The 26,117-nt window shown below is 50.2% G+C and overlaps 1 protein-coding gene across 5 annotated transcripts; it reads right to left on the reverse strand.

Annotated features, from left to right (window-relative positions):
- Positions 1-591: 591 nt before the first annotated feature.
- Positions 592-25,805, reverse strand: LOC113416013 (CYFIP-related Rac1 interactor A-like). Of its 5 annotated transcripts, none has more exons than XM_087970462.1 (11): positions 25,730-25,805; positions 8,791-8,870; positions 6,289-6,410; positions 5,826-5,931; positions 5,192-5,328; positions 4,294-4,371; positions 3,827-3,943; positions 3,583-3,662; positions 3,157-3,283; positions 2,637-2,707; positions 592-1,278 (listed from the first exon to the last, which is right to left on the reverse strand). In XM_087970462.1, the coding sequence occupies exons 2-11, from the start codon at positions 8,858-8,860 to the stop codon at positions 1,215-1,217; spliced, it is 972 nt and encodes a 323-aa protein (XP_087826588.1). In that variant the 5' UTR covers positions 8,861-8,870; positions 25,730-25,805; the 3' UTR covers positions 592-1,214. The 5 variants fall into 5 exon arrangements, with proteins under 5 accessions (XP_087826588.1, XP_087826589.1, XP_087826587.1 ...); XM_087970463.1 differs by lacking the exon at positions 25,730-25,805 and adding an exon at positions 7,406-7,487 and having other exon boundaries at positions 3,232-3,283; positions 8,791-8,872; XM_087970461.1 differs by lacking the exon at positions 25,730-25,805 and adding an exon at positions 7,406-7,487 and having other exon boundaries at positions 8,791-8,872.
- Positions 25,806-26,117: the final 312 nt, after the last annotated feature.

The following is a 26,117-nucleotide window of genomic DNA, read 5'->3' on the forward strand; positions in this document are numbered from 1 at the left end:
GCCAACCTTTGCTGGAGGCCAATGGGCGCCATCATATTCCACCCACACATGTCCAATCTGACTGCAATGCTGCACAAATGCTAAGTGTAGCACATTAGCCGATGGCTCATGGCCAACTGAAGGGAGAAAAGCATGTGTCCAGTCTAGCTGAGGTACCCTTTCAACTCAATTGGTCTGCACTGGGCAAAGGGCATGCTGCAGAGCCCATTGGTCCCCTGGCAGGAAAACGGTGGCTTCTGCCCTCTGGAACCTTGTGGCTCTGAAGGGGCGATCTACCCTGCCCCTCCTGGCCTTCTGGAAGGGCCCGAAGAGCTGGTTCTGTCAAGTGGCCTGAGGCTCCAACGGGGGCACCTTGTTCTAGAGGCCATCAAGACCCCCAGCCCCTCCTCCCTGTGTGCCTCTTACTCCCTTCTTTGCCATCTTTTTACAAGGAGCAAAGGCTGGGGGCAACGTGACCTAAAAACTGGTCCTAACTGGGGCAGGTTTGGCATATACAAGAATCCAGCTTAACGGTGGAGGCAATATTTGAGGCCTCAGACCCAACCGGTGTTGACAAGCATTTCCCTGATTAAAGCAAAGCAGGAAACATCACACATTAACTGTTCTTTTTATTTTGACACAAAAATGTTCAAAATAATAGGTGGGTGGTTGCAGTTGTTCATATTAAAAATCTAAAAGGTGTGACTGAGCCACTAAGAATGGAACCAGAATTGAAGGTTTAATGGTGGTGCTCATGCCCCCCATTCAAGCTTTTCCAGAGGTGTTATTTACATCTCTGGTAAGAGAGCAGCCATCCTTCTGTCTCACTTTCCTGGCATTCGGGCTTGGTTGTCCATCCATCTTACAATCCCAGAAAGGCTCGGAAGAAATCTTCCTCCCCGCTCCAAAGACATGACATGGGGGGGGGGGGTCATCCAGCATGGATGGGGCTGGAATCTGCACAGCCACTTGAGACGAGAGGCTGGTCCCTGCACTTTGGCCAGCACTGGACGGAGCCGGTCATCTTGGAGCTGGAATATCTAGTGCAGTCCAGTCTCTCTATTTTATATATATATATATATACATTTCTTTAACTTGTTTTTCTTTTCTTCACAAAATAAGGGATATGATGACCAGTGGTTATTTATAGCAACATGTCAACATTAAAATTTCTGCCAGAGGCACCATGAAGAATTTTTGCGTGTGTTTCTGAGGAATGGCTGTTCCAGGAAGTTTCACTGCAGCAAAGCTCGGATCTGCTTAGAAGTGGTGTCGTCACTGAGGTGCCGGGTGGTGTACCTGGGAGGGACACAGCGAGGGGAGGGTAAGCCCAGCCACCCTCCTGGAGGTGGGGGAGAGGGAGAGACATGCACGGAGCTCCAAAGCCTCTGGGCCCCCAGTAGGCGAAGGAGGGGTAGAGGGCCTTTGCCCATGGACAGGAAAGGGAATTGGGGAATATGCTAGCGGGGGGCGGGGGGTGTCTGTGTGTGTGTTTGTGATGTGCTGACATAGCCAGGAAAAAACGGGTGAGCTCCAGAACAGGACCAGGGTGGAAGAGAAGCGTCCCTTAAGGCCAAGTTCCCTGAGTGCAAAGCTGGACGGGCAGTGGCCGTGTGGGGTGAATGCAGAAAACCCCTGTGACCCCACCTCCTGGACCACGGAACCCCAATTCCTCCCTGGTGAAATCCATCAACACAAAGACACACAACCGCATTGCCTGCCTGCCTTGCACTTGGTGATTCCCACCCACCCCTCTCACCTTGCAGGCTGACCCACCCACCACATGGGCGGCATTCACACCTCGCTGACCTCTTTGCTTGGCTGCTGGTTCAGTGCATTGTGCAAACTGAGAAAGAGAAGCACTTGGGCCACCCGGCTCAGGTGCTGGGTGAACATAGGTTATCTGATGGACCGTACAGGGAGTCCTCCACTTACAATGGTTCATTTAGTGACCATTCAATGTTACAATGGCACTTAAAAAAAACAAAAATTCAGATGCTTGGCCACTGACTCCTATTTATGGAGGTTGCAGAGTTCCAGCGTCATCTTTTGGGGCTTCCTGACAAGCAAACTCCAGGGGGAAGCCAGAATTGCTAGCCCCTAGTAGCAACTTAGCAACTGCCGTGTTCCCTTAACAATTGTGGCAAGAAAGGTTGCAAAACGGGGCAAAATTCACTTAGCAAGCGCTTTGCTAAGCCACAGAAATTTTGGCCTCCGTTGTGGTGGTAAGTGGAAGACCAACCGTCCAAACAAGTGAAGTGTTAGAAGTGAGGAGAAGCAAACGGCCTTCAACTGCCAACCGGTTCCTATTGAACTGCCAGCTGTAAATCATTTCCGGTGCCAAAGCATCCACTGGGCGGAAGGAGCCAGGCCAGCCCTGACCTAAGAAAGCTTCACTTCCTGGCCTGACCAGTGGGACCGTTCGTTCGTCTTTGGGCAAAACAAGAAGAGCCATCTATGTCATCGGAGGGACTTCTGCATGGTTAACACCTCCTGGCCAGCCGTCTCGGCCTATGTCTTCTTCCCAATTGCAAAGGTCTCCCAGAAGGACGACGGCTGACCCTCTGGAGTTCCAGCACCCAAGGCACCTGGTCAGGAGCCACCCTGGGCCTCTGGTGGGTGCGAGGGGGGGGACGGGACCTTGGGAGCTGCCATACCTCAGAGCGTTGAGAAGGCCTTCTGTGCTGTTGGAAGGCTGCTCCTTCAAGACCTTGATGCACCCTTTCATCTAGAGGGAAAGAGGGGAGGGAGGGAGAGCTTTGACTGCCGCTCCTGGACTGTCACCCAAAGAGGCTCCTCCTGCCTCCCAGCGGCCTTTTTAGGCATCGAACTGGAGCCTTTCCTTGCCAGGGAGATTTCTGCCAAACTTTCCGTTGCTTTCCTTTGAGAGGCCTCCCCTCCTCTCTGCCCCTCACCGCCAGCCCTCCTCTTGGGAGGAGGAGGGAGGGGCTGTAGGGGGTCTCACGCGTGTCCTCCTGCACGAGCAGAGGCCGCTCTCCCAACGGGTTCGCCCTTCTTCATGGAAATCCTCCGGGAGGAGAAACAATGCCAAAAGTGGGGAGAAACAGGAGTGAGTCTCCAACTGAAAACCCACCCTGTGAGGGAGGCAGGGGAGGGAAACTGCCCTTAACCTAGAGGGCTGCACTGGGGAGGGGGGGTCTCTAAAAAGTTACTCACGTCTATTTTGGAGGTCTTTGCGAATGCCCCCACCGGGTGGACGTGATCGTAGAGGATGATGACCCCCACCATTACCCGCATGCAGAAGAGGAGGGTCTCCGTGCTGGTGAACCGGCTGCGATATTCCCTGTGGGGAAGCAGGAGAGAGATGCCAGTTTCCTTCCGGGGGCGGGGGGTGCCAAAGGCCACCAATCCTGAGCTGAGTCTGCAGCCCTTCGGAGAAGCCGGTTTGCCAGGGAGTCTTTTCCTGCTGCATCCACACACACGCACACACAGTCCTTCTGCACGTAACCAGCCACCCTCCCCGGCCAGAGGGCTGCCTTAACCCTCCTCCCTTCCTGGGGCCGGAGTGGCAGGGTGCCTGTCGCGTGAGCAGCCCAGCAGCCTCCAGAGCACAAGCCCAAGGGAGAGCGAGCCAAAACTCACGGCGTTTCCAGCATCACTCGGCAGACACAGGCCATGGTGCTCAGGCAGTCGGTCGTGTCCTCTATCGGGAGAGTTTTGTTCTGAGAGGAAGAGAGCGAGAGCTTCCGTGGGCCGAGGGATCTCCCCCGCCCTCCATCCTAGGGCAAAGGAGGGGGCTCAGGCCCTCCCAAGCCTCTGCAGCCCTGGGACATTCCCCTCCCTCCTGGCACTTGCAAAGGTGTCCCCAGAAGATCCTGTGACTCACCTCTGAGACAAACTTGGTGGTGGCGCTGCTCAGAGTTTTCAGCATGGGGGTGGCTTCGGCGTAGAAGAGGGACATCCGGTTGGCCATCTCATTGTTGACCTCACTCTCCACATCCAGCTGGGGGGGGAGGGGGGGCACAAAGCAAGGCAAGGCAAGTGGCCTCAGGGGGGCCAGTGCAGGACCCCGGTGGGGGAGGGGTTTGTCTGGGGAAAAGGCGGCTTCCCAAGCAGGGTCTGCCTTCCCCAATTGCAAAAGCCCACCCGGCTGAGAGGAGACATTGGTCCTGCCAGATGGTTCCCTGGCATTTTTCACAGCTGAGTAAAGGGTTAGGGTTAGGTGCAAAATTGGTCACTATCTCATAAGCAAATAATAGATTTTAATTTTCACCTTGTTGCTCTGCCTCAAATCTTTTTCATACCAGACTTTATGTGTCCAAAACTTAGCAAAGCAGAGAAGCATTTCCTTACTTGCAAATTGTTGATTCGATTTCGGCTGATGGTCCTTCTGTAGTAGCTGAAATCATTCTGAATGGCAGGATTGGTCATCTGAGGGAGACAAAGGGGACGCCTGGAAAGTGCTTCCTCCTGGCCCCACCCTGACATCCCTGGAAGCCCCAACTTTCCCAGGGGAGGAGGCCCCGGCCTTACAGCTGATCCACAGACTGGTAAAACCCATCATCCCCAACATATTCGGGTTCCTTAGTAGAATCCCCATTGAGCTGCTCCCTGCAGCAACTGCTAGAGGAGGAAGGGGGGCAGAAAGTTAGCATTGACTCTTAAAAAGGACACAGATAGCTTTTCTCCAGGGCAAATGAGTTTAGCATTCTTTCAGAATAAAATATTTTGAGATTAGGAAGTGCGGTTGCAAGGTCTCCCTCTATGTTACAACCCCTTGCTTTTTAAAGGTTTTGTGGGAAATTTTTCAACCCCTGTTTAGTGCTCTTCTGAAGGAGTGCTAATCTCTGAAAATCTGGCAGGCCCTCTGGGCAGGCGCTGGGCTGGAGCAAGATGGGCCTTGGGCTGGCTGACAATGGCTGAGGGTAGGGACGTGTGTGTGTGTGTGTGTGTGTGTGTGTGTGTGTCTTCAGCTGAGCGGGGACCTGACTCTTGCCAAGCTGCCTGGGTGGGAGAGCCTTGGGATCAGCTGCCAGGGAGGGAAGCCTTGTTCCCTGGTCTCTGGTCGTACAGAGTAAAACGACTCTATGGAAGTGGGGACTGGTGGGGAAATGGGAAAGGAAAAAGCCCCAACCGAGTCGTGATTAAACAGGGTTAGGGCCAGTTCTGAGGCTGAAGCCTCCCCAGGATCCCCTTGACTTCATTCTCCTGCCCCTATCCAGCCCCCCCGCCTGCCCCCCCAGCAAGGTACCTTGAGCTCATCGAAGCTGAGGGTGAAGTGCAGGATCTCTGCAAACTGCTTGGCCAGGGCCTGCTCCCTCTCCAGGTGCTGGGTGGGGGCATAGGGGGGGCTAGTCAGGGCCTCCAGCAAGCTCCGCAAGGCATTCTCTGCAGGGGGGGGGACAAAGGGCAAGTCAGCCCCTGTGTGCCACTTGGGGGGCGGGCTGGCGCAGTGCTACGAGGGGGGCACTGGAGGCCCAAGGGGAAGCCCCTCCCCTCCCTCCAGGTCAGGAGGAGAAGGGGCGCACAGCCAGGCCGGGCTCTTTGGGCCCAGCTGTGCAGGGGAAGCAGCAGCGGCTGCCGCTAAGAAGAGGAAGCCTCAGAAGAAGAATGGGGGAATTGGGAAGAGCAGCTCCTCCAAATGGGGAAAGTGCAGCCCAGGGACCCCCGTGCCCAGAAAAGCCCCTCCCTCAAACTGGCTGGTGCCAGAGGACGCTCGGGCACAATCCCTGGGGCCTTCTCTCAGGTCACCAGGGTCCCAGTATAACATAACATAACAAGGGCGGTGTAATAAGAAGTACAATCAATCAACCAGGAAAGCGGTGAGGGTCTCTGTCCACGGAGACGGGCTGCTCCCTCCACCCACCAAGCAGGCCTCCATTTACCAAGCCTGAGAGAAAACTCGTAGAACCGTTTCAGCTTCGCCACCAGAGGACAGACGGCATTCCAGGCCTTTTCCTGAAGCTGCAGGTCGCAGGGGTTCTGGATGGCCTGAGGAAGGAAGCCTCAATTCACTGCTGGGGTTTCATTCCCCCCGGGAAGCAGCTGCAACCCCAACCGGGCCTGTTTCCCCTGGTGGATCCACTGGGGAACTGGGCCAGCTGGGGAGCCACTCTGGGGCCGGAGAAAGAGCCCCCCTGGGCAGCGGGGGCCCATCGTCACCCCCCACGGTTTGGGACCAATCTACCCGCAGGAGGAGCTCTGACTAACCAAGGCCAGCAAGACAGAAACGTTAGGCGGCCAAATCCCCCACCCACCCAACAGAATCCCGGGTGCAGGATCCCTCGGCTGTGAGAACGGAGCCTCCCCTTAAGCCACGATGGTGGCCCAGCTCCGCTCCGCCCGCACCTCTCGGATCTCTTGACCAGCGCCGGTGTAGGACTGCAGCTCTGCCAGGATGGTCTGGGCCTCCTCTAGGACGGCGTTCACCTGGTTCCAGACGGCCGTCTCGGCTTCTGTGGGCTGAGCATCTGCAGCACACCCCACCCAGGAAGGAAGGGAGGCAACGTTCAGAAGCTGGGGGTCAAAGGGGTGGCCACCGAGGGGGAAATGTGGAAGGGAGGAGGATGATTGGCCGGCCAGGGATGGGAAGGAGCCAGGGCACTTGGGAGGGCACCCTTGTGAGTCTGTCAAGCGCCTCCCCAAGGTGGTTAGTCAGTCCAAACCGGCCCCTGGAGAAGCAAGGTCTTCAAGGGAGCCAGTGAAGTAGCCCCGTGGGGTCCATGAGCTTTTGCCCCCAGATCCTTTGCCCCCTCACCGAGGACGAGAGAGCCCCTAGGACGGAGGGGGGATATCCTGGGGCTTCCCCAGAAAGCCCTGACTGATGAGTTGCTTTGCTCTAGCAAGCCATTTGGCCCTGAGCAGGGCAGGAGAAATAATATACAGGACAACCAAACAGAATGGAAAGCGTGAAACAGAGCCTGATACCTGTAAGGGCTACCTGGCTGCTACTAAGCAGGGGTCCCCCTCCCCCTCAGATCTGATGGGCCAGCCCCCCCCCCTCTCTCCATTCCTTTCTCCCCCAACGTGGGTTCCTCCTTCAACCGCTTTCCCCAGGGAGGAATTCTGGGAGATGAAGTCCACTTTCAGGCCAAGGGCCCCGGTGCCCTCTAAAGAGGGGAGGGGTCACCGATCACAGTTGGCTGGTCATTGGGGGTCCCTCTCCAAGGGATGCTGCCAAGGAAGCCCAGAGGTCCTTAGGTCCTTCTGGAGATGGAGCTCCTGGTCCCCCTTTCCTCTTGGAAACCTTTCCGGGCCCCCTTCCTCTGCAACTGCCGCCCAGGGGCCTGCATTGGGGTTCCCTTCTCTCCTGCCCTCCTGATTGCCCAGCTCCACCAGCCTGCTTGGCTACCGCCCAGCACAATAACACCAAAGGAAAGAAAATCAACGTGAATAAGGCAAAAATTAAGGAAAGGACTTGAGAAATTAAAATAAAGACAAAAATAATTTAAAAAACCCTTCTCACGTTCAAAGTCAAGGGAAAAATTAGGGCCTTGGTCATGCTCATTATAAGTCAACACTTTAAGAAGGCTCCCCATGTGACACACCTGCAAGAGAAGAGACAAGAGGGAGAAAAGCATGATGGGTCATGGGGTGGGGGTGAGGAGGGGGAGGAGGGGGGCTGGGAATGGCTCCTCATCTGGGACAGAAAGAGTCTCCAGCAGATCCTGGGGAACCGGTCAGACCACATTCAATGCAGAGCCAAAGGCAGGAAAACCCAGGCAGGCATTGGGGGTGTCCAAGCTGAACTAGGACCGCCCTGGCCTGCTTCTTCCTGCCCCGAATGGAGGTGAGCATCGGCTGATGGTGAGGAAGACCAATGATAAGGAAGAGGGGAGCCACTGTTCTCTGACGTGGGGAGGGGACACCCCTGTGGCAGGCTGGCCTGCGGTAGCCCATCGGGGCTGGAGCGCAGCAGCTCTCCGTTGCTGCTGCCCTATTGAAAACCGGCTGCCTGCCAGGAAGGTTTTGAGTAGAAGTGCAATGCGAAGCACCTGAAATGGATCTCGGCCTTTCTGGGGCCCTTGCAAGACCCCAAGGCTTCTCTCGGGAGTAACCCCTAGAGTGCGTTCCCCAGTGTGCAGCTGGAGGCCCCGAGGGTGAGAGAGACCACTCGAGCCCACCTTCGGCTTACGACTCTTAGCCACCCGGCCATGGCAGCTCAGCTGAGCACAATCAATGAACGTCCTGTTCGTTTTCTCCCAGAGGCAAAGCTGCTTCATTACAAGGCAGGAGCAGGCAAAAGCCGCCTGGCTCTGCTGCATTTGCGCCAGCCAAGTGCCCCCTTTCTTGTTTCCCTCTGGGGCTGGGCGGAAGGATTGCTTCAGCCAAAGGCTATGAACCCTTCCCCCACGGGGGTGGGGGGCAGAGGGGGGCTTGCCTCTGCCTCAGACTTGGGGGAGAAGGTCAGATGAAACCTGGCCTGCAGTTGAAGGAGCTTCAGCTGGGTTTTAAATGCTTCATACGGTTTTGCTTTTTACTTCTGGTTTTCCAGTCTGCCATCTGTCCTGAGCACCCAGGAATGGCAGGAGGGGGTGCAAACATCGATAAGAAGGGCAGGGATTTAAGGACCCCCAATTTGCCTGATGGGGAACTCTGCACCCAAACCTCCAGGGACGTCCAGGCGTCCGACCCTCCCTCCCAAGGAGAGAAGCCTGCAAGGCTGCCTGGGGGCAATGAAGCTGCTGCTTCTTTATAGCGTCAGCCAATGCAGAGGTTGGCTCCCCCACCAGGCCAACAAAGGAGTCCATGGCCCAAGCCCCCCAAACTGGTGGAGAACAGTGACTCCCCCGGCAGGATTTATGGGGGCCCCACCGCAGCCCAGCCCTTTTTTGTGTGTCCGGGACTTACTTTCAAAATCCAGGAAGAAATGAGGACAGTTTTCTAAATCTTTGCCCAGCACTTTGATCAGGTTGCCCATGGCGGCAGGCCTAAAGCAGGAGAAAGTGAGGAGGGTGGGAAAGCACAGGGGGGGGGTCCAGGCGGGAGGAGGGCCACCCTCAGCCCCCTTTCACCATCAGAAGCCCCCCAGCAGGCCTCCTACATTCCCCCCCCCCCGCCCAAAGACCAGATTGCAAATCCTGATGCTGCTCAGCTCTGCTGGCATCAAGTGATTCCCCCCCCACCCCATTGTCTCAGGGAGAGCCCCTCCCAACTCCCCTGGGGTGCCAGGAGCACTGCCCCTGTGGGCTGGGGGGGGGCAGGACCTCAGCTCCCTGGTTGCAGCCCCTTCACAATTGGCCCCACTTCTGCTCTGCTCACCTGGGAGGGGACCCTGGGGGGCAGCCGAGGGTCCTCTGGGCTTTCAGGCACTTGAGCCCATGGAGTTCTGGACCTCTGGCGCCCCCTGCAGTTGGGTTCCCCTTTCCACCTGGTTAGGAATTCAGCCTCAGACCCATTTCTTTCTTTCTTTCTTTCTTTCTTTCTTTCTTTCTTTCTTTTTCTTTCTTTCTTTCTTTCTTTCTTTCTTTCTTTCTTTCTTTTTCTTTTCTTTCTTTCTTTCTTTCTTTCTTTCTTTTTTTTTTCCTTCCTTCCTTCCTTCCTTCCTTCCTTCCTTCCTTCCTTCCTTCCTTCCTTCCTTCCTTTCGTCAGACATTTTCACCATGTTTACATTGCAAAATTACGCTTAGCCCTCGCAGAGTGTGCCGCTGCTGTCTTTTGCTTTTTTCTGCTTATCAATCTTGGCATCCCCAGGTTGGGACCTCCTCCCCTGCGCCCCTCTTTGCTTTCATGCTCCTTTGCATTAAGAGCAGCTAGCTAAGCATCCCTCAAGGTGCCCTTTTTGCTTCTTGCAAGCAGCCACAACCTGGCAGTAGGACCGTCCTCCTTTGCAAAAGCCCCCCCTTCTCCCCCCCCCCCAGATCTGGCTCTGCCTCCCCTGAACTCTCCCTCCTGGCTCAGGAGGCGGAGAGGCCAGAGCTGAGCTTCGGTGGGGAGGAAGAGGGCCCGGGGTGGGCCTGTGCCCTGCACGGGTGGCCCTTTTACCTCTTTTTATGGCGCCTGGGCAAGGTCTACAGCAAGGTACCTGGATTCCGGAGGGGATTGTGACCCACTTCCTCAGCTGAGGGGATTCTGCAGCAAGGAAGGGGGAGGGGTGTGTGTGTGTGTGTGTGTGTGTGTGTGTCTCCCAGCTCCAGAGCCTCCTGGCCAGCTCAGCAGTTCCCTTCAGACAGCCGGTCTGAGGTGTCTGAGCAGGAGAGTAATGTCCTTGGTGTAAACTGAGGATGGAAAAATGGACACCTCAGGTCAGAAAGAGACATTCCATCCCTTGTTCCACACTGGAGGGAGCCAAAGGATTCGCTGTTATTGATCGTTCTGATTTTTATTTCTCCCACCAACAGCAAGAATTCTTTGATGGATTGCAAAGGTATTAAGAGATTGAACAACACAAGAGAAAAAGAAATGCCTCAGAAACCTATTAAAGCCACTATCTCAATACAGAGCAGCAATTAAAAAGTCAGAACAATGTTGGGTTCTGCCTCTGGAGGTTCTCAGTCATCCAGGTCCTGGTTGTCCCAGAGGTGCTTTTTCAAAAGTCAATTGGACTTTCTCAGTTTTTTCCCTCTTAAAAACGTTTCACTGAAGTCAGAAATGAAGAACCTTCTTGGGTGAGAAGTGAAATGCCTTATAGGAAAAAAATCAAGAAAGTCAAGTTGCCTTTTGAAAAAGCACCTTTGGGACAATGTTGAGTACTGTTTTAAGAAAAAGAAACCACGCTGTATGTATTAGGAGAGGACGGTGGGCCACCTCACAATATTTATGATAGCAGCATCCCAAGATTTGAGGGGCTGCCACAAAGAACAGGGGGGCCCAATTCTTCTCCAAAGCACCAGAAGGCAAGACAAGAAACAACGGATGGAAACGAATCAAGGAGCAAAACAACCTGGGATTAAGGAGAAACTTCCTCACAGGGAGGACAATTGACCAGTGGAGCAGCTTCCCTCCACAGAGCTGTTGTGGGGGCTCCATCACGGGAAGATTTCAAGGAGAGACTGGACATGGACAACCATTTGTCTGAAATGTGACAGGGTCTCCTATTTGACTGGGGAAGTTGGACTAGGAGGCCTCCAAGGTCCCTCCCGCCTCTATTCTGATTATCATTTACACTATTTGACACCCATTCTTAGTGCAGACGATCAAGCAAGTTATAGAGGGTGAAGTCCTGGAGGTCTTCTGAAAATGGGGAAGTTCAGAAGAGAGCGTCTGGCTAAGTGTCCTCATCTGAATGAATAGGCCAAATGTTTAGAAGCAGCCCCTGTCACTCCTCTCCTCCTTCCTGTCTCTCATGCAGTTACGAATGATTTCCTTAGCTTTGACCCCAATCGATGCCTATCAAAGTCACATGGCGGAGGGTGGAAATTAACTATTTTTGAAGAGAGTAGAGCAAACTGGTGGAGTCTGTTCAGCTTGAGCAGATATAATTGTGCCCTTTGGGGAGGAAAGTTGGAAAGTCTTTGCATGACCATACAGCAATGACTCCGGATTGAACTACCAGAATGCAACTGTTAGAATCCAAGCTTCAAACTCACTGTTGGATAGAAAAGCACCAGACGCAGATGGAAGACCCAGTGAACTTCTTAAATTGGCAGAAGAGACAATTTAAAAGCTGGGTCAGCAGAGACAGAACAGGAATGTGCAGACTGGAGACTGAAAAAGACTAACGTATATTTGTACTCCAAAGAATGTAGAATGTACAAATGATCAAAGTATGCAATAATTTAATTCATGTAATTAAAGGTTTGCTTAAGATCTTGCAAAGACAAATAGAATAACTCAGATGAACAGCAGGTTTCAAAACAGACAGGACGTGAGACAGTGAGTGTAAGATGGCCAACTGAAAGAAAGAACCAGAGGAGTTTTAACTCTGTCTTCCTGACTACATCAAAGCCTTTGGATTGGGTAGGTCATGCTGCCATCTGAAACATGCCAAGAATATACGTTGAGCCACTACTACAAGGAGGGAACTGGTGCTCAGGTAGGCAGAAATAGTAAAAGAACCATTCGCTCAATTAATTGACTCCAGTTCTCCAAGGCTGGATAAATTAGGTCCTAGGAAACAGAAGAACTAGCAGAATCTCCAACTGAAATTTCTGGGAAGTTTTATGCCCTGACCTCAGCAAAGCACTTGACAAAGATTCTCATTATGTTGTCCTTAATAAAATGTTATAATATGGACTAAATCAGTAGTCTCCAACCTTTTTGGCACCAGGGACCGGTTTCATGGAAGATAACTTTTCCACGGACCGGGAGTGGGCTAGGGATGGTATCAGAATGATTCAAGCACATAACATTTATTGTAAATTTTCTAAATAAATAAATTGTGCACTTTATTTCTAGGCAGGGAACAGTGGAGCGGGTGGAGAGGGGTGGGGCCAGCCAGGGGCCCATTTTACCAGTTCTCTGAACTACCGGGAACAGTAATGAACTGTAGAATCGCACCCCTGAATTGCGCCCTGCAAGGGGCCCACCTCCAGCACTCCTCTGCCACCCCCCTTGCCTCTTAGCACCCCCCTAAGTCATCCCAATGCCCCCAGGGGGTAGTACCACCCATTTTGGGAACCACTGCTGCAGAATAATCACTTCTCAATAATGTTTAAAGATCTGTCCAAATTTTTTTAACTCTGACTTTTGAGTGCTTTTTTTAAACGTTAAAGTTATTGGTGCTTTGGGATTAAGGTATTTAAATAATGGCCTGCTGTCTACAAAACTGTATCATATTGGGGATCTGCCCTTTAGAAGAGGTTTTATAGCTATTAGATTTCTTTTGTGGCATAAAGTTACTGAGCATAATTTCCAGCCAGCTTAATACTTTGCATTTCTGAATAGGAGGGAGGGGTCCACTGGGAAAGAGTGAAAAAAATCAAAACAATGGTTGTAGGATTTTAACTGAAACTTTACCCTTTATATGACTGTGACATAAATAAAAAGAGCAGGGCTTTAACCAAATGTCCATGGCTACCATCTTGGCTGTTTTGATCTCTTCCCTTGCGATATATTTGGTTACTAAGAATACCAGTGTTTTCCCGAAAATAAGACCCAATCTTATTTTCTTTTCGGCTCTGAAATAAGCACTAGGGCTTAATTTCAGGGGTGGGTGAGTGGGTGTGTTATTTCAGCCACAGTGGCACAATGGTTATAAAGCAGTACTGCAAGCTGCTTCTACTGATTGCCAGCCGCCTGCAATTTGGCAGTTCGAATCTCACCAGGCTCAAGGTTGACTCAGCCTTCCATCCTTCCGAGGTCATTAAAATGAGAACCCAGATGTTGGGGGCAGAAGGCGGACTCAGTAAAAGCACCCAGAGAGGGCTGTAAAGCACTGTGTAGCAGGATATAAGTCCAAGTACTGTTGCCATTTTGAGTGCCACTGCTGTAAGGCGGGGAGATGGAGCTGCCCCATGTGCCCCACACTGGCTTACCTCAGTGCCCCCAAAGCCAGGTCATCCACCCCCCGACACCTGCCTTGCCTTACCTCTCTGGCCCACTCCTTCTTCTGGCACCAGTGCAGTACCAGAGCAGGAGGCCGAGTGACATGCCGGTACCATTAGAAGAAGTGGGTTATTGCCGCAAGGCGAGGCAGGTGTTGGGGCATGGATGGCCTGGTTGCAGGTCTGAGGTAAGCCAGTTTGCATGTGAGGCAGCTTCACCCACTCTCTCGCCTCACCTCACCTTGTGCCAGCAGCACCACAGCCAAATGGAATGGGCAGGTGGGTGGCCGGCTGCACAGACACTTAAGTAGAGCTTATTTTGGGGGGGTAGGGCTTATATTGGGTGCACTTGCAGAAAACCTTATTTTCGGGATAGGTCTTGTTTTTGGGGAAACATGGCACCAGACGGCTTCTCATCCCAATGCAAAAATTCGGTTTTAATCTTCAAAGTCCTACCCAACCTGGCACGTCATGGTTTTCAGGATCCTGGCCAGGAAGTTTCCACCTATGTACTCTCTCCTGAGAGAAGCTGACTTGGGCCCCATTCTCATGTGAGGCTAAATGAGGTGGGGGAAGGCAGTTCATTTTAGATTCCTGGGTCTGCATATATTTTACAAAGCAGCTAAAAACACCCCGTTCCACAGGCTATTGAGTCAAATGTTTGGGTACCTTCAGTTTTAACTCCTATGATGTTATATTTAGATGTTACTATGGTTTTAACTTCTCCAATGTAAACTTGAATCTTAGGAAGTAAGGCAGTTAGAAATGTGCTTGCAAAGAAAGATAATTTCACATCCATCTTCTGTCTAAGGGAGATGGGTGGCTAATACTTGTGAAATATGTGATTTGACAGACTAGAACACTGGGCCCCATCTAATAAAATGAAATTCAATGCAGAGAAAAGGAAAGTCCTTCACTTAGGCAAGAAAAACCAAAAGGACACATACAGACTGGGTGAAACCAGGCTCAATAGCAGGAACTGTGAGAGGGATCTTGGAGTCTTAGTGGACAACCAGCTAAATAGGAGCCAGCCATGTGCAGCAGCAGCCAAAAAAAGCTAATGCAATCCTATACAATCAAGATCAAGTGAGGTACTAATACCACTCTGTAAAGCCTTAGTAAGGCCACACCTACAGTACTGCATCCAATTTTGATCACCACACTATAAAAAAAAAGATGTTGAGACTCTAGAAAGAGTGCAGAGAAGAGCAATCAGGATGATTAAGGGACTGGAGGCTCAAACATAGGATGAACAGTTGCAGGAACTGGGCATGGCTAGTCTAGAGAAGAGAAACACTAGGTGAGACATGATAGCAGTGCTCCAATATCTGAGGGGCTGCTACAGAGAGGAGGGGGTCAAGCTATTTTCCAAAGCACTCAAAGGACAGACAAGGAATAATGGATGGAAACAGATCAACCTAGAAATAAGGAGAAATTTTCTGACAGTGAGAGCAATTTAATCAATAGAACAGCTTGCCTCCGGAAATTGTGGGAGCTTCATCACTGAAGGCTTTCAAGAGATTGGACTGCCATTTGTCAGAAATGGTGTAGGCGGGTGTCCTGCTTGGGCAGGGGTGTATGGGGTTGGACTAGATTACCTACAAGGTCCCTTCCAACTCTGTTAATCTGTAATCTGATCTAGTTGAAGGATATTCAACCTTGGCAACTGTAACACTTGTAGAGTTCAACTCCCCTGGCTGGCTAGGGAATTGCACACGTCTTAAAGTGTCAGACACCCCTGGTTTAGTTCATGTATAACTGCTGGAAGGGTGGGGTTTTTAAAAAGGTTAAGATGATTTCTATAACTGTACAATTGAAGTCCTACTGGTTTTTATTTTATTCATTTCATCAAAGTTTATCTAGAACCTATTGATGGACAGAAATGACAGCACAGAAATGTTTTAAATTGATAAATTTATCAGCAAAAATTTAAAAATGATTGCTAAGACCATGCTATTAGTGTGTTTAGTATGCTTTGCCTCTCCCAGCACAAGTGGGGGTCCAATGCTCACCATCCTCAAGCCAAGGAAGGCCCTTGATTAACATTTATATGGGGACCCATTTCTTTATCCTTGCAGAGAACATTGATGTGGGCACTGATGAACACTTTCACCCAACTTTTCAAAGCATGGCAACCTCACTGCTGGGATTGCCTTTTTCTTTGAGAAGATCCAAGCAACCCACTGGGACCTTTGTTTGTTTCACAGTTTTTGGAACACAGATGCCATTACTTCCCATGTCACAAAGCCATTTGGCCCTGCTTAAACTTGGGATATATCAAAGCCTAAGTTACTCCCCGAAATTAAGAGAATTTTAAGCTGCTGGTGGGTTAATCAGGTATTAATGCTGCAAAGAAGCTATTATTATGTTAGTACTAATCTTACTACTTTCCCCCCTTTGCTTAGAATAACAGAAAAATCTGAAAACTCTTTGTATATTGAAAAATAAAGCCAAATATCGCCCAAGAAGATTTCAAGCTTGCTTTTAAAACTCATGATTATATAGTGCACCCCAAATCTAAGGCATTGGTGTTTGTTACCTATTTGTAAAAGAAGCCTACCAGAAGAATGGCAGTTTGAAAGAACTGGGCAGCTGCAGGATCTTCTCAACTTGGAACCTCCAGCAGGATCTGCCTGGATGCTTAGTATTCCTTAAAGACCCACCATCTTTGACCAATATTTAAGCACTTTCAGTCCAGCTGAGGGAGATTTTAAAATAATGCCCTGCTATCTTGTTATCTTTCAGACAATTGGGTGGAAGCAGTCTGGGCCAGCTAGAGCAAGTTCCAGAAGTGAATGCTCTTGAACTGTTGTCTTCCAAACTGACTCATGAAGAAGATAAAGGGTTGCTTAGCTAGGAGGAAAATGAGGCACCTGTTAATGGTGCCCAGGAATGTGTGCCGAAAGTCTGGCTAGGAGCATAGACTTTAGCTGCATGAAGCCAGGTTGCTTGTCCTTCTGTGCTCAAGACGTCCTAAAGGGAATGAGGGTCAGGTCAATCATCTGTCACCAAACCCATGCAAGTGAAGCCCCCCCCCAAATAAAAGGGAACCCACATTTCTAAGGATTGCATTTAAAATCTGTTGATGATGTATGTAACTTTCTATTTCACAGTGACTTATGCTTTTAACTTTAAGTTCCTTTCTTTGCTGTGTGCATGCAGGAACAGAGGCACGCTTTCATCACCCCTCTGAAACCAAAGGCTTTTTTCTAAGCGGATACTCCATTCCCCTTCATTCCTGGGTCTCCGAATAGCTCGGTCAGGATAACTTGTTCCAACTCTCCTCTCCTCCCCTCCCATCTGTCTCATTCCCCTCAGCACACAGCAGCTGCAGCCGCAGAACAATTTTCTCCTGGACTGCATTCATTCAGGGAGACATTGTTTTTCTCAAAACTCCTATCCAACTCTGTCACAATGACCCTTCACATCACACGCTATTAATAAACATGATTTCCTACTTTCATACACACACACACACACACACACACACACACAATTGAGATGACATTAGGCAACATTTTCTGACCTATATTTTAGCCTTTTCATTCACAATGAAACCTGTGTCTTTACTTCCCTGCATATTAACTCTATCCTACAAGTTTAGAACCTCTTCCTTAAAATCTATGAATCCTTTCTTTCCTCTTAGCTACTCTTTCCTTTCTTTTCTTTTTCCTTTCTTTCCTTTTCCTTTCTTTCCTTTCTTTTTTTCTTTCCTTCCTTTCCTTCTCCTCCTTTTCTCTCTCTCTTCTATTTGTTAATTTAGCTTCTTTATCATTTATTCCTTTTGAATCCTGAATGCAAATTAGAGAGGGATTTCCTTTGCAAAGTGCACCTACTTGCAGCAGGAGAGTCCACCGCACGCACAAAAAGAGGCGGGGGGGGGGGGGAATTCTGATCACATGGTGGTGCTACCAGTGGGATTATTATTTTTTACTTCCTGGTGGACATCTATGCTTGCCTGGGTTTAGCAGCATTCAGACTGAAAGGTGTGAGAAAGAAAATGAGCCAAATGTTTAGGGAAAGAAATGGTTAAGGAAAGAGGTTTGACTTGCAGAAAGTTCTGTGGGGCTGAGTGAGGCACAATGATAAAGGACACGGGGGTGGTTTGTGATGATGGAAGCAAAGTGTACTTGAAAGTATGCAGGATGCTTCAGGAAGGATTCAGCACCGACCCAATGGAAGCCAAGGGTGTCTGATGTCTCCCTGATGCTCAACATGTTTACAGAATGCCCGTGGAATGGGTTCTTGTGTGCGAAACTGAATGAGACAATGAGGCATGTGGATCTGAAACTATTGTATTAATAAACAGTATAAAAGTGTCCTTGTCAGCTCTTCCTTTCTCAAGACTTCTAAATGGATGCTGGGGACCAGTGGCCACTCTTAGCCCCACTAGTGCCCAGCCAGGCCTGCTGAGCAGCTGTCATCCCTTGCTCAGGCCACAGGCCCTCCTCCCCTCTCGTAGCATTGCAGAGTCTGCTGCCTTGCAGCCATGGGTCCTCTGCCAGGGCCTGGAGGGAACCCAGCAGCATTCCCTGGGCAGCCTGTCCTGGCTGGAGAGGAGCAGGGAAAGCTGGTGTCCATTTAAACACCGGGCAGAGGAGGAGGAGGAGGTGATACAAATCCATTTGGACTGGGGAGATGGGATTTATGGGAAGAAGTTTCCCAATGGATGGGAAACAAGAGGCTGAGAATCAACAGGCCTCAAGAACAGCCTGGAGGACCACCTGGGTGAAACCTGGCTCAAAAACAGTAACTGTGAGAGGGACCTTGGAGTCCTAGTGGACGATCCCTTAAACCTGAGTGTGCAGCAGCAGCAGCAGCAGCAGCAGCCTGAAAAGCTAATACAACCCTTGGTTGTACAAACAGAGCAGTGGTGGGAATTTTTTTTTACTAATTTTTTTTTTTTACTACCGGTTCTGTGGGTGTGGCTTGGTGGGCATGGCAGGGGAAGGAGACTGTAAAATCTCCAGTCAGAGGTGGTATCTGTCGGTTCTCTAAACTACTCAAAATTTCCACTACCGGTTCTCCAGAACTGGTCAGAACTTGCTGAATACCACCTCTGAAACAGAGGCATAGAATCAAAATGATGTGAGATATTAGTAGCACTTTATAAATCCTTAGTAAGAATACACCTGGAAAACTGCCTCCAATTTTGGTCATCACATTACAATTAAGAAGTTGAGACTATAGAAAAAGTGCAAAGAACAACAACAAAGAGGTTTAAGAGCCTGGAGATAACAATCTATGAAGAAAGGTTGCAGGAATTGGGCATGGCCAGTCTAGAGAAAACAGGAACTGGGGTGACATGATAGCAGCCTTCCAGTATTGAGAGGCTGACACAAAGAAGAGCGGGGTGGGGGGGGGGGTCAACTTGTTTTTCCAAAGCACCTGAAGGCAGGACAAGAAGCAATGGAGCTTGGAATTAAGGAGAAACTTCCTAAAAGGGAGGACAATTAACCCGAGGAACCATTTCCCTCCAGAAGTTGTAGCTGCTTCTTCACTGGAGGTTTCTTAAGAAAAGTCTGGACAGCCACTTGTCTGGAATGGTATGGGGTCTCCTGCATGAGCGGGGAGGTTGGACTAGAAGACCTCCAAGGTCCCATCAGGCTCTATTCTGATTGACATTTGAGGGCCTGGATTGTTATTATTATTATTATTTTTTGCATGGACGAAAGAGACAATTGTTGCAATAGTTTTGTAGAACGGAAGGTGCTCCAAGAAGGAAATGAAGGGTGCCCCAAAGGTGCTTTTTCAAGAGGCAACTGGACTTTCTGGTTTTTCTTTGAAGACGTTTTGCTTCTCATCCAAGAAGCTTGGGGACAACCATGGCCTGGATGACTGAGAGTCTCCATAGAAATGAAGGATAGAAGAGTACAAATGTCAAGCAAAAGTTAAAGGATATCTGGGTGAAGCCTTTAAAGCTTACATTTCACAGGCAATGAGAAAATCAGGGAGAGGATTTGATGACACATCTGACAGGGACATCTAAGAAACATGCTGCATTTCCAGAAGTGCATCCTAATGAATCTGGTGAAAAACACAAGAAATCACCTGCTACTTCATGCTCTTTAACACTGAATTCCCCCCATTCCCAACGACCCAGTAAATTCACCACAGGATGTACATAATAATTCTCCCCCAAAAAAACCCTGGAACTAATTAAACTTACTTGAGTTATCAAGAATTGATTGTACTGGCAAGAATGCCAGCTGAAAGTGATACAGATCACACTTAGGACATTGTTAACCGATAGTGACATGCTGAGGAAAGAAAGTTAACATGAAAAAAGGGGCATTTCAGGAATAAAAGTTATTTTATTCAAGTGAATATTTCCAAGGGAAATATTTACTTCTTCAAAAATGATCTAATTATTTTAATAGATTTTTAATTCAGATTCTGTGTGTATTCTACTTTGATCATTTAATTTTAGCATTAAATCTGCTGTTGCATTAGTTTTCCTTTTAAAAAAAACATGGAACCACAGGACAATATTCATTTGTATTTTTCATTTAGGGCAGTGTTTCTCAACTGTGGTCAAGTTGGAGATCTGGCTGAGGAATTCTGGGAGTTGAAGTCCAGACATCTTCAACTTGCCAAGGTTGAGAAATACTGACTTAGGGGAAAAGTGCATTTTGCCCTCTCCTAATGTCATCCTAGGAACAGGGGTGGGATTCAGCCAGTTCACGCCAGTTCGGACAAACCGGATGTTAATTTTACATCCGGTTTAGTGAACCGGTAATTCCGACAACCGGCTGGCTCTGCCCCTCCCCTCCCAGGATTCCCCACGTGGCCTGTTTTGGATCCCAGGTAAGTGCAAGAGGTGTGTGGGGCCCGGGGAGGTGGAAAACAGGCCTATTTCCACAGCCCGTTTTCATTCCCAGGATGGTGCAGGAGGCTGACTAGGCCACGCCCACCATGGCCACGCCCACCCAACAACTGGGCAGAGAACCGGTTGTTAAATTATTTGAAGCCCACCAGTGCCTAGGAATCCAACTGTTAGAAAATCCTACAATAACAAAAGAAGGGTGGTTTTCAATACCATTTGATGAAGTTCGGGAAACTATTTGAATACAATATTTGAATAAAAAGGATCTAGATAGCTTTTAAATCACTAGCAGGAATTCATCAGCCATGGTCAACAGGAGGAAGGGAGGAGTGACTACGATCTGCAGTGCTGTCTGGAGAGAAAAAACTGTTTCCTGAAGAGCTGATAATGGTGGGGATGTTCCACCAATTGTCCATTGGGGATGACTGAGTGGCTGCAGCAGAGGAAAAGGCAAAAATATGGGTCAGCCGTTTTTGAGCAACTGAGTGAGCTAATAGAAATGAGGCAGGGAAGCCATCACAATTTCCTCTACTAAGATGTGTACCAGGTGAGCAGAAGCCAAAAAGACAAACTAAACCAAAAGATATTTATATTGCTGTTACCAAAAGAAGCAAGAATGAAGATTTGAATGAATACAACTTTTCAATCATGAACTATGTTTGTCAGGCATATCTGGATTCCTGCCTGAAATTAAACTTCTAGTTGTGTGCTGTCCCAGCCAATCAATGGGAATTGGATAGTTACTTAGGAATTAGGAGCTGTTCCCTTAAGGGAATGCATCATGGTAAATGTAGTTAAAGGTATCCTGGGAAATGTAGTTCATGTCACGTGGCCACATCTGTAATCCTGATTGGTCACTAAATTGACCCTCGAGGGGTTGAGGGAGGTTTCCCTCCATTCTTGCCTGGACTCATGAACTGATAGCAGCTTTTCTACCGCTACGAGATGGGTTAGGAGATAACCATCTTTTACCTGCAAGGCTGATATACAAAGGATTGGTCATTATAGAAGAACTTCATCACAAATGTGAGTTATGAAGATACCTGATGTACTGATAAATGTACTTTGTTATGGATGTTTTGTGGAATTTATCTATCTGCATCTGCACAGCTACAAATCCACCTCTGTGCATGAGACAGGAAAGTAAAAGATGAATCCTAACCCATCAGAATAAATTTGTTAATTTTGGATTTGTGATAAAGCAACGTAATATTGAAGCCAGGAGTGAATGAACAATGCTAAGTTCTGTGCCTCAGTTTGAATTACAGGGGAGGGCAAGAATCCCCCCTCCCCCTTTGTGCAAGAGACTTTCCAAATATCCTACACTCTGGCTTTCAAAGGCTATCAAATTTGTTACTGGGGCAGGATTCCTTTGTCTTCGCATCAAGCCAGGAAGGGGCAAATTCCCCCTCCTTTTCTCATCAGGGAAAGATTTGCTGTGTCTCAAATTACAACTCCTAACTGGGAAGAGTCAATTTGTAAAACAAAGTGAGGAGCCAGGTTTTACCCATCTGCCCTGCTTCTCCCCAGTTACTACCTACATTTTTTTTCAAACGCAGTTGATTCTACCCACCCCTCTTCTCTGCTCGACTTCTCTTCCTGCTATTTCAAAGACTCATTTTAAATAACAAGAGAGAAAGCAAACTTCCCATCTTTCAAGGGACAGACAAGCAGCTTCCTTTATTTCATCGCTCCCTGAGCTAACTCTACGAAAACTAATTTACCAAACTACCTTGTGCCTTGAAGTAAAGACAAAGGATGTGTTTTCCTCTATCTTAGCCAGCCTTTGCCATGAGGCCTCCTGCCATTTACAATGCAGGCTGTAAAACCTTCTCTGGCTGGTTTTATTGGTGCTATAAATCACAGCTCCAGCAAGTAAGCTATGTGAACAAAGCAATTTCTTTTCCCTCACGAAGCATACAGTTTATCCATCTTATTTCTATGCTAGGAAAATTTTAAGCATAACAAGGACTGCAAATAACCCTTTGAACTATTGCACTTGTTTGATTAATTTATCTTCCATCGAGTAAGGATTAAATACCTTTGAGACTCAACCACCCCTCTCCGAACGGGCAACACCACATCTTGGTAAATCAGCCTGCAGCCCCATCTGGTGGTCAAGAAGAAATTTCCCAAAGTTTGATTTATTTTTACACAGTTTCTCAAATATTGACCAGAGTGTTTCTCCAATGATAACCCCCTTTGAAACTATTGTGGACAATTTATTCAATTTGACCAGAGTGATTATTCAATGGCAATCCCTTTTTTGAAACTATTGTGCACCATTTAATCAACTTAATTCAAAGGTCCCAAGAGTATCTGCATCCTAACATGGGTGTAGCAACATCGTCTTACTGACCCTCAGCTGCCATCTTGTGAAGCAAGCAACCCTTATAGGCATATTTCTGCATTCTGCCCTCAAGTCTTCAGACTACACGACACATATTTCTGCGTTCAGCCCTCTAGTCTTCAGACTTTGCGACACAACCTCTGGTGTCCCCTTCTGTCGCAAGCTCACAACGCACCCTAGAAGCAGCCATACTGTGTGCTGTGCTAGCATCACCCAGACTCTGCAGTGCCACTTACGTGCTCAAGTATTACATCCAGCAGCAATTCTACTATCTGTGCATGAGACAGGAAAAGTTGCGTTGCAAGAAAAAGCACAGAACATCAGGTGGCCCCATCAACTGATAAGAGAGGAGGAAGATTTATTGTGCCAAACAAAATACAAGGAACAGAGAAGAAACTTTTCAAAGTGAAGAGAATTAAGCAAAGGGGCTCCTCAGTTGGTAAGAATGACCCCCTAAAAAAGGAGGATGCAGATGATATTCTCCACTGCTGCAACCCAAATACTTCTGGGCCTCTTGCAGAGATAGTAATAATCTCTGAGCTTTCAAGAGAGGCAAAAGAGGCCACGTTGAACAGGGGGGCAAAAGGGGAGACCCTCGAAGAGTGAATGCAGCTGCTGCAGTCTGCAATAAGACAAAGGAAGCAGTTGGTTGAATGGATGAAACAAGGACATGCATGGCCCAGCGAGAGACCACCTTCCAGTTATAAGAGGGAATGAAGATGTATTGGAGTAAAGAAATATTATCAGGTTGACACAAGAAGCAACTTCTCAGAAGGAAGAGAATTGAAAAAGAGAGAAGGCTCTCCCCGTCTTCAAAGAAAGGAAGGGGAATCTCAGGCAAGAACAGGCAACCTGACGGCAGTGCTAAAGAAAGTGCTACAACTAAAGAAAACACTTCGTTAAGAACAGACTAATTACACAAAAAGTGGGTGTGCATTGATTAAAAATAAAACTTGCCAGACTATTTTTACTTCCTTTTTTAAATCAAATCAAATCAAACAACATTAGTAGATTGTTGTCAACTTAATAGACAGGTTGGTTGGGAGACTTTCTGGAAATGGCAGCTAAGATGATTGAGCATCTGGGGCCAGAGAGAATGAAGGAGACCTCCCTGGATAGTTTCAGCTGTGGGGAGAGAAGGCGGGGGGGAGAGAATGTCCTTGAGGACCTAAGGAAGGTCCTCCTCCTCCTCAGATAGGTTGTCACCCAGGAGAAGGGCAAACCCCCTTGTCTCTCTCCCCCAGAGTCCGGGGCGCTCCTGAGCCCTCATCTGGGTAGAGGATGCCTTCTCCCTTGTGCCTCTCCCTGCCTGGCCAGACTGAGCAGGGAGGATCCCCTCCAGCTCCCCTCTTCCTGCGAGGATTCTCTGGTGGGGCCTGTAAGCAGCCTTGCCCCCCCCCCACTAATATGCCCCCATATGCCCTTCAGCCAGCTCCACCCTCTGACAAGATGGGCAGGTCCCAGCTGTTCCATCCAGTTCGGGAGGAGGTGATGCGGATTGAAGGGGGGTTTCCCAAGAGGCTGACTTGGGCATTTTCTGCTTTTTATTTTGACTCTCATTTGTGTTTGTGGGGTGTGGTTAAAAAAAGGTGTTTCTTTTTTTAAAAAAGAGGGTAGTCGTGGCAGCACAAGTGAAGCTCCTCCTGATTTCTGCATGCATGCACAACAAATGGGCAGGGCATCAATTGTGCCATCCCGGCTGCCACCTTCCCTTTCTAACCACTCCTGCTTGGGTGATACTTTTGGTGTATTTGGGGTGGATTTTCTTTCTTTTTATTCTTTTTTGTGGATGTTTCGACTTCAGGATGAAATTGTTAGCTGTCCCAGGCCTTCACGATTCAACAGGGTCCCTCCCTGGGTGGGTTCAGCCGAGGCTGGGCCACCCTCGGTGGGGATGCTCCCTCTGGCAGGGGCCAAGGGGACCCTTGCTCCACAGGCGAAGCCTCCTTTTGCCTTTCCTGCCCAGCCCTCCCCATGTCCCAAGGACAGTCTCTGGGGCAGCCTGGGGCACCCAGATGTTGCAGACATGCAGCCAGGGCAGAGCCAGGGCCCTGTCAGCAGCAGCAGCACAGCCGGCGTGCCCTGCACTCTTGCAAGGGGAGCTGGGCCGCCAGGCAAGGCTGAAGGGTGCGGGGAAGAGAGATCCCCCCCCCCCCCCCCCACAAGAAGAGCCTGAGGAGATGCCAAGCTCTGCCCTGCCCTCATTCCGTCCCTCCGTCCGTCCCGTGAGCAGCTAAGCCAGGCCAGAGCCTGCTTAGGGCTTTGGGGGAGGCCTCCTCTTTCTCCTGATAGTTCTCTGCATGGAGCTGCCTTGAGGCGGTTTCCCTCGCAGGATCTCCAAGGATCTTGTCAGACAGAATCCTCTCCAGTCGCCCTAGACTCACCCTGATTGGCTAAGGCCATTTCTACCTGGGCCCAGGGCACCTCTATCGGGCAAGGTGCTCCTCACCTACCTGCCCAAGGAACACCTGGCTGGCTCAGAGCAGGACCAGCTGCTACCCCAGTATACCTGCCTCCGGACTGCACCCCGCCCCTGCTGCCTTCCACTCGGAGCCCAGGAAGAAGCCCCCCTTCATTACTGCAGCAGACTGTGGGGGATGGGTCCCTCCATGCACCCCAGAGGTGTTGGGGCTGGAGGGCATCGAAAGTGACCCTCTCAAGTGAGCCACCTCCAAGAGGAGGGGAGGGAGGAGCCCTGCTGGAGGTTGGGCCCTTCCCGCCCCTTTAGAAAGACGAGGTTTTAGGTGGGGCCCAGGAGGAGCCCCTGCCTGCCCCCCTCATCCTGGGGGCCGCTGGAAGGAGACCCTCAGCCGCTCCTGGGAGCTTCTTTGAGGGCGGGGGGGGGGGTGTTCTGACGTCCTGCCTCTGCGGGCAAAGCGGGGACGGGGACCTGCAGCGGCCCATTTCACAGACGCCACCACGAAGGAGGCTCCCCGGCTAGGCTTGGTCCCGAAGGGGCGGGCAGCTGAGCGTGCTGGGCTCTTGGGCAGCCAGGGAGGGAGGAGGCGGCCGGGGCGGCCGGGGCTCGGCCGCAGCGGAGTGAGGGGCGCCCAAGTCATCCTCCCGCCCCGCCGCTCTGCGGAAAGAGCTTCGTCCCAGACTGAGCCCGCAGCTCCGGAACGCCCCCAGAATCCATCCCGCCGCCGCCGCCGCCGCCGCCGCTGCCCTGCCCGCCTCCCCATCGCCCACCTTTGCACGGAGGTCGTGGACGAGGCCAAGGCGGGGGTCGGACGGCGGGGCTGCTGCTGCTCCTCGCTCGCAGGTGGGCCGGCGGAGAGCGCGGCGGCGGCGGCGGCGGCGGGCTGGGCTCTGGGAGGGCGCGGTGCTGGTGCTGGTGCTGGTGCTGGTGCTGGTGCTTCGCGCGGGCTCGGCGCATCACAAATCCCCCCCCCGACCCCCACGCGCCCCCTCCCCTTCTGCTCCAGCCCTGCTGACGTCTGCGGTGCGGGGGAGCCGGGCAGATTAACCCTTGCCTGCCGGGCCAGCCGCCCCGAGCCCAAGGAGGGAGGAATTCAGAGAGATGCCGGTGCTCCCAAAGGTAATCCAGTCCCGTCCACTTTGCAGCCGCGCCGCAATC

Source organism: Notechis scutatus, chromosome 8 (assembly GCF_049901735.1).
Source record: "Notechis scutatus isolate UNSWTSFEM ecotype Mainland chromosome 8, rNotScu1.2, whole genome shotgun sequence".
Taxonomy (NCBI): Eukaryota; Metazoa; Chordata; class Lepidosauria; order Squamata; family Elapidae; genus Notechis; species Notechis scutatus.